This window comes from Galeopterus variegatus, unplaced genomic scaffold (assembly GCF_000696425.1).
Source record: "Galeopterus variegatus unplaced genomic scaffold, G_variegatus-3.0.2 Scaffold3977, whole genome shotgun sequence".
In the NCBI taxonomy this organism is placed as follows: domain Eukaryota; kingdom Metazoa; phylum Chordata; class Mammalia; order Dermoptera; family Cynocephalidae; genus Galeopterus; species Galeopterus variegatus.
The window spans coordinates 83,419-91,865 of NW_007730088.1; the positions used below are offsets into that span (position 1 = coordinate 83,419).

The window sequence follows — 8,447 nt, forward strand, 5'->3', positions numbered from 1 at the left end:
TATTATTATTCTAATCACATTTCTTTGATGGGATTGTTGGTAAAATATCCCAATGCTGGCATTAGACTCTTAGTTTCCCTAGGTGCAGGATGACTGTACCAATAAAAGGAAAATTAAAACACGTGGGAGACAAAACATGATCCACTGAGTGGGTGTAAGCCAAGACTCCAATTGTCCCTTTAATGAGGACCTCAGTCTCTGATGTGACTACATCCCAGGAGATGTTCTGCCCATATATATATGTGTGTGTACACAGAACGCCGAGCCTCCCAATCTTGTTGCCCTATTTTTCATGACTGTGCTGGCCCCTTTGAGTAATTTAGAACTAGATACAAATCTGTATGTTCTCACATTTCCTGATTGTTGAAACCTAGGCCAACACCTCAAATTTCCAGAAGACAGGGTTCCATTTTTCCTCAGCACAGGTATTTAATTACAGATTTAAAGCAATTGTATAAGAAAAATATTTCTTCCATAGACTCTTGTTTATGATTCTATTTACTACCATATGTTTACCTTCATCTCTAAGTGCTTTTTTTCTCTGCGTGTTGTGTTCTCATGGGCAGAAATCCTGAGCCTCTGATGGCTTGGTTAAACTACAGGTAATAAATGCTGTAACCGATGTGAGATATGTGGTTCACCTTTGCCTATTTTGTATTATTGGAAGATGATGGGAGTGAAAATTAAATCATGCCGCCTAGGATTCTCCTATGCAATGGCGTTCCCTTTTGCACCACACTCAGAATAGTGTTCATGCCGCGCTGCACTGTAAACCACTTTGATCTATGTGTGTTTATTCAAGGTGTGTTTTCTATTTTTCTTTATCGTTTTCAGATGCAGAGATTGGGTAAAGGGGATATGCAAGATTTTTAAAATCTATTGCTGTTATCTAAGAAAAAATTTTCCCTTTGTAATAAATGTAAATAATACCTTAAAAATCTTTAATACCTACTTCTGATACTACTTATTATAAAGTTAAATACCTCACCACTAATAATTTAACATATGAGGGCACTTAAGAAAGTTCATGGAAGAACAGAATGAAAAGATAATTCAAATCTTTCCATGAACTTTTCGAAGTCCCCTCATGTAAACAGTGCAATGCAAATTTTCTTGTCGTCACACCACATCTTAAGGATTTTCTTACATCTAAGAAAAAGAAATACAGTCAGTGCCAGTTATTATTATAGGAATCAAATGAGACAATGTATTTTTAAATGCTATGTAAAAAAAAAGCAAGTTACAAAATGCTTTTATAAAAATACATATATATTTATAATATGTAAATACATATATGCACTTTAAAATCTAGAAAAATATTCACTACCAGTGTTATGCTCCAAATGGCTGGAAAATGTTTTGTTTTGTTTTGTTTCGTTTTTGCTTATTTGCATTTCTAATTTACTACAATGCATGTATGTCATCTTTATAATTTTTTAAAATGCATCTGAAGTTAGCAAAAAGATCACTCCTCTATCTCTGAAAATTAAATAAATTAGTTTTACTAACTAATAATAAAATGCTACACAAAGATAAGCTACAACAAAACAATATAGTTGAGTGGAGACAGAACAGACTGGTGGTCACAAGTCCTGGGATATAGGCCTAGTTTTGCCTCTTACTAGCTGAGTTGCCTTGGGTAACTTATTTAATTTTTAGAGCTTCATCTGCTTACACCCACTCAGTGGATCATGTTTTGTCCCAGACTTGGTCACAAGTCCTGGGATATAGACCTAGTTTTGCCTCTTACTAGCTGAGTTGCCTTGGGTAACTTATTTAATTTTTAGAGCTTCAATTTCCTAGAGAATGAAAAAAAAAAATACAGCAGTCCTCTTTTTTTCAATCACACTTTGCTAGAGCTGGAGGTGTGCAGATTTATAAGCCTACACATGAGGCAAGGGAAGAAGCTCATGACCAGGAGAGAGCAGGGGAAATTTGAGCTCCAAGTCACCAGTAATTAGTAGGCCTTGAGCCAGTCACGTAGTGTCTGGAACTTGTTTTCTCAGTATGGAAATAGGAATAAAAATCCTTCTGTAAACGTATTTCTCACCATACCCCAAAATTTTAGAAGTTAATGAAATTGACCTTTGACAGAAATGTGTAAACTATAGAGCATTATAGAAAAGTTACTAATTATATAAGAAAGCAATTAAAACGGTGAAAATTTAAGTTTTTAAGCTTAAGAAATACATCCCACAGATGAGGATGTCTATACTTATCATATCCAGCAGTGATCCATGCTTCCTAGAGACATATCTGTAATTTGAATACTTTGCCATTAGGGATAAATAGTGCCATGGTTTGATATTATGATTTGAAAACAATATTAATAATTAGCTAGTGAGCACTTACTGTGGACAGTAACTATGTGTCAGTTCCCAGACTGTACCACAGATCAATTAAATCAGAACTTCTGTGGGTAAAACCTGAGCATTAATAATTTTTAAATGATCCAGATGATGATAATGCACGGCAAAGGTTGAGAACCGCTGCCTAGGGCTGCAAGTCCAGTACAAACTAAGAACAAATTTCAGACACTTAACGAGAACTCACATTTTTATAAGAAGTATTTGAAAAAAGGATTTTTAAATATGCATTATCCCATGTTATTTTTATGACCACTTTTGGAATTAATATTATTAATTTCTTTATCTTTCAATATACAAATTGACCTGCGACTCAATGATACAGCTTGTACCTACCATATCACCCTGACACTGCATTGATTTGAGATAGATATTCAGTGAATATTTAAGAATTGCGTAGATGACAGGAAAATTTCCTTTCTGACGCAAAATTCATCTCCAACTACAAAATATGAAATATACTACTTATTATCTATAGGGTAGAGGTTCTCAAACTTCAGTATGCATCAGCATCACAGAGAGATTGCACAGATTACTGGGCCCCACCCCCAGGGTTTCTGATTTAGTAGGTGTGGGGTAAGGCCCGAGAATTTGCATCTCAAACAAGCTCCAGGTGGTGGCAACACTGCTACTGCAGGGACTACACTTTGAGAACCATGGCGCTAAGATATTTGAGAAATATGTGCTTGGTAAAACATCCAGATCTTGGCCCCTTTTTAAAAATGTCTGAAACACTCAGGCTCTGGTATTCCTCCTAGCAAACAGCAGAAGCGAGGGGAGGAACTATGGGCAAGGAGCCCAGGATGGCTCAGCTGGCACCAAATGCCCAAAACTAGCTTCCTCAAGCAGTCCAAAAGCAGCCTTTCCTGGGGCTCTTCTCTCCCATCCCCGCAGGCCTCCCACCCAGAGGAGAATGGCTGCAGAAAATCACTCCACAGTGACAGAGTTCATTCTCGGGGGACTCACGAATCAGCCTGAGCTCCAGCTCCCCCTCTTCCTCCTCTTCCTAGGGATCTACTCAGTCACCGTGGTGGGGAACCTGGGCATGATCACCCTGATTTGTCTGAACTCTCAGCTTCGCACCCCCATGTACTACTTCCTCAGCAATTTGTCACTCGTGGATCTCTGCTACTCCTCTGTTATTACCCCTAAAATGCTGGTGAACTTCGTATCAGAGAAGAACATCATCTCCTACGCAGGGTGCATGTCACAGCTCTACCTCTTCATTGTTTTTGTCATTGCAGAGTGTTACATGCTCACTGTGATGGCCTATGACCGCTATGTCGCCATCTGCCACCCTTTGCTTTACAACAGCATCATGTCTCATCCCATCTGCTCCCTGCTGGTGGCTGTGGTCTACACAATGGGACTCATTGGCTCAACAATAGAGACTGGCCTCATGTTAAAACTTCCCTATTGTGAGCTTCTCATCAGTCACTACTTCTGTGACATCTTCCCCCTCATGAAGCTCTCCTGCGCTGGCACCTATCATGTGGAGATGACGGTCTTCTTCTTGGCTGGATTCAACATCGTAGTCACCAGCTTAACGGTCCTTGTTTCCTATGCCTTCATCCTCTCCAGCATCTTTCGCATCAGCACCACAGAGGGCAGGTCCAAAGCCTTCAGAACCTGCGGCTCCCACCTTGCAGCTGTGGGGATGTTCTATGGATCGACCGCGTTCATGTATTTAAAACCCTCCACGGCCAGTTCCCTGGCCCAGGAGAATGTGGCCTCCGTGTTCTACACCACGGTGATCCCCATGCTGAATCCCCTGATCTACAGCCTGAGGAACAAGGAGGTGAAGGCTGCTGTGCAGAAAACACTGAGGAGAAAGTCGTTTTGATGCAAATGTTTTTGTTCTCTCTCAATTTAAAAGTAAGTTGTCATAAATATTAGAAGGAGGCCCTCTGAAAGCTGGCCCAAACTTGGGTGGCAAACAGGACCTTCTCCACACAGTCAGGTGCGTGCCTTCTCTTTTCCTTTCCTCCCTCTCTCTCTTGTTTCTGTTTGACACCAGCCAATTTCAAGTTCATGTTTTCTTTCATCTGGAATCCATTTTCTCTATCTTGAGCCCTTTGATAAACATTTACTATCTTAATTATAAACTAACACAAACTTTAAACTTTTAGCACTCATGGTCTTATTACCTTCTATACAGAAAATATCACTCAACCGGATTGTTACTTTTGCGCTTGAGAGAACACAAGGCAAAGAGAGGTCAATTTAAAAGTCAATAACAAGTGAAGACAGTCCCTTTCTCATCCAGACTTCCTCTCCTCTCTTTCTTTCCTCTCCTTTTTCCTGCCCAAGAATTTCTACCTGACCCCTTTATGTAATTTTCTTAGTAGTAGTAATATTAACAGCAATAATAATAGCAGCTAATATGTTCTTGATGCTTACTCTGAGCCATGCAGCTCTTCTAAGTGCTTTCTTTTAGGTGCTTAAACCATTGGCTTATGGAGAAGGGGACCAGACCCACAACTAGGCACACTGCTCCAGCGCATCAAGGCCCACCTGGTGTCCCAGGTTATGGAGCCGGAGACCGGACCCCCCTCCCACAGACAGGCACACCTTGCCAGTGCCTCGGGACCCACCTGGGGACCCGGGGCATGGGGAAGGGGACCGGATGCCCCTCCCCAAACCAGGCACACTGTGCCAGTGTCTTGGGGCCTGCCCAGGGTCCAGGGGCATGGATCCGGGGACTGGACACCCCCCACACACAACCAGGAACACCACACCAGTACCTTGGGGCCCACCCGGAGAACTATGGCATGGAGAAGGGGACCAGACTCCCCTCCCGCAACCAGGCACACCTCACCAGCGCCTTGGGGCCTGCCCCAGGACCCAGGGCATTGAGAAGAGCAAGGCTCACCGTGTGCCTAGGGTCCCAGAGTATGGAGCTGAGGACCGGACCCCCCTCCTACAACCAGGCACACCTTGCCAGTGCCTCGGGGCCTGCCCAGGGTCTGAGGGTATGGAGAAGAGGACCGGATCCCCCTCCCACAACCAGGCACACCTCACCAGCGCCTTGGGGCCTGCCCCAGGATCCAGGGCATTGAGAAGGGCAAGGCTCACCGTGTGCCCCGGGTCCCAGGGTATGGAGCTGAGGACCGGACCCCCCTCCTACAACCAGGCACACCTTGCCAGTGCCTCGGGGCCTGCCCAGGGTCTGAGGGTATGGAGAAGAGGACCGGATCCCCCTCCCACAACCAGGCACACCTCACCAGCACCTTGGGTCCCGCCTGGGGTCCCAGGGTATGGAGCCAAGGATTGGACACTCCCCACAACCAGGCACATTGCCAGCACCAAGGAGCATGCCAAAATCATCTCTTCCATGTGGGTGGCCCACCACAGCCACCATGATAACCATGGCTGCCATGAAGGCAGCTAGACACCACAACCACCACGCAGATGGTCCACCAGCCACTGGAGGGCATTGACACAAGAAGAGTCACCAGCAGAGATAAAGAAAGGAGGAGGATGTCTTCTCTCCACAAAGCCCATTTCAGAGTGACAGAGGAGGCATCTGCTCTATTGTATTGGGTGACCTGATCATGCCCCTCAGCACTGGACAGATCATTTGGGCAGCAAATCAACAAAGTAACCATTATTCTTTCAGAGTGAAGTGTTTCACAGATGGTCTGCCAGCCACTGAGTGCCTTGACACAAGAAGAGTCACCAGAAGAGATCAAGAAAGGAGGAGGAGGTCTCTCCCCACAGTGCCCATTTCAGAGTGATGGAAGAGGCTCTGTGATTGTATTGGGGGACCTGATCATGCCTCAGCATTGGACAGATCATTTGGACAGCAAATCAACAAAGTAACCATTATTTCGGAAGGAGAGAAGAAATCTAGGGTAATTAGAGGGGGAAGGGGGGAGGGAAAAGGGGATGGGGAGGGATTGGTCAAGGGGCATAAAGAATAATTATGATTTGTAACAATATATATGTTACTAATATTGATTTGATCGACATATCTCAATGTTGAACCCCCAAAATGTGTATAATCAATTTTGATTCAATAAAAAATTTAAAAAATTTTTTTAAAAACCATAAAATAAAATTGCAGTCCCTTTCCCAACAAATAAATAAATATAAATAAAAATAAACAATTGCCTTAAAACAGTGGAGATTTACTGCTATGTGCTTTCTGTTCAATTTCAACTTTACCTCACAACAAGTAAGTACTATTGTGTCCCCATTGCATGGATATGGAATCTTGGTTGAGTACCTAGCTCAAAGTCACATAGGTGGTAAATAAACAACATTGGAATTCAAACACTAGTCTCAGTGACTCCAGAGCCCACACTCTTTTTTTTTTTGGTGGCTGTCCTGTATGGGGATCCAAACCCTTGACCTTGGTGTTGTAGCACCAAGCTCTAACTGAGCTAAGCAGCCAGCTCCTCAGAGCCCACACTCGGCTCTCACACATTACCCGCTTCGCTTCAGGCCAACAGTCCCTTTGAACAGCCTGTTAAGCCTGCCCAAATTATGCTCCAATTTCAAATGCCTCCCGAAAATAATTTCTCGAATCCCCTCATTTTATCATCTGCCCAAACCTCTTTCACTTCATGGGCACATCTTTAAGATGACTAAGGAAAGATTACTCTAGAGTGACCAACTCGACCCGGTTTGCCTGTCATTCTCCCAATTTTAGCATTGAAAGCCCCAAATCCTGAGAAACCCCTCAGTCCCAGGCAAACCAACGTGATTGGTCACCCTAGATTACACATTGTTGTAAATCTCTTGTCTGCTTAAATAATTGATCTACTGCCAACCTCACTCAGTAAATCCAGTGGCCATGGGATAAAGTTTCTTTCCCCCCTTGCTTATAATGATATCAAGAGTACGTGTTTTACACTAAGCAGTCTGATATAGTGGGAAGGATTTATGGACATCCTCTTGTCATTTATAGCTATTTTTGGTATAATATTATATCAGTCAGTGGCTTAATATGGGAAACATATAACTCATTTTCTCAAGCAGAAAGGAATTTAATAAAGGAATTACATGCCTACAGTTTTTTGACTGTCTGTAGAAGGGATGAGAGAGCCCCCAAAGTAACTCCACAGTAGGTATGACCTAGAAGTCAGAAGGTCCTACTGTCACTGTCACCACTGCCACGTGAAAAATCCTCACACTCATGAAACTTGGAAATACAAGATAGAACCCTAGGATGAGCATCACCTGGAAACTTGTTAGAAATGTAAATTTTTGGACCCCACAACAGACCTACTGAAGTACTGGGTGGGGCCCAACAATCTGTGATTTAATAAGCCCTCAAAAGACCCTTATTACACTGAAGGGTGAGAACATCCTCCCACCTTCCAAATCGCCCACAAGTGCATTTAATTAGCGGAAACTCATTTACATTCAGCACTCTAGGTGCGAGGGAATCTGGGATAATGTACTTTTTAGCTTTTTAACCTGGCTAGAAGGAGGATGAAACAGATAATGAGACAGTCATTCCCAAGAGGCTCCTCTACTCATTTTCTCCTGACTTTTCTCCAGCCAGAAATGAGATCTCTATCACTATAGATTCCCTCCAATTAAAATAAAATGTAGGAAAATGTCTTTGTTTATCTAAAGGTAAGAAACCATAAAGAAAAAAAAGGTGAATTTTGATTATGCAAAAATTAGGATTTTTGTTTAGCAAAGAACATCAGGAATAGAGTTAATAGAAAGGGATAAGATATCCAAACAGCATGTACAATAAACTCCAACAAATCATACGTAAAAAAAGACATCAACTGAAAAAAATGAGCAAGGTGTATAGAACATCCAGTTTACAGAAAAGAAAACCTGAAGCACCACGAAGCATGTGAAGAGCTGTTCAAACTGATTACTAAACATAGAAGTGCAAATTAAAACAGTGATATGTCTTTTCACATCTATGAGACTGGCAAAATGTAAAAGCTGGATGGTGCTGAGTGTTAGTGAGAGGGTAGGTATTAAGGAAGCCTCATGCACTGCAGCGATTCCAGAGAGCAGTAAGACATCACTTAGGAAAAATAAGTATATTTATCCATGGGACCTAGCAATTCTGATCCCAGGTATAAATCCTAAAAGCATTCTCTCTCAGGC

The 8,447-nt window shown here is 42.6% G+C and overlaps 1 protein-coding gene across 1 annotated transcript; it reads left to right on the forward strand.

The window, feature by feature from the left end:
• The first annotated feature begins 3,161 nt into the window (after window positions 1-3,161).
• On the forward strand, window positions 3,162-4,297 carry LOC103601996 (olfactory receptor 8A1). Its single transcript, XM_008586399.1, has one exon. It carries the CDS (start codon window positions 3,280-3,282, stop codon window positions 4,207-4,209), a length of 930 nt encoding a protein of 309 aa, XP_008584621.1. The 5' UTR covers window positions 3,162-3,279; the 3' UTR covers window positions 4,210-4,297.
• Window positions 4,298-8,447: the final 4,150 nt, after the last annotated feature.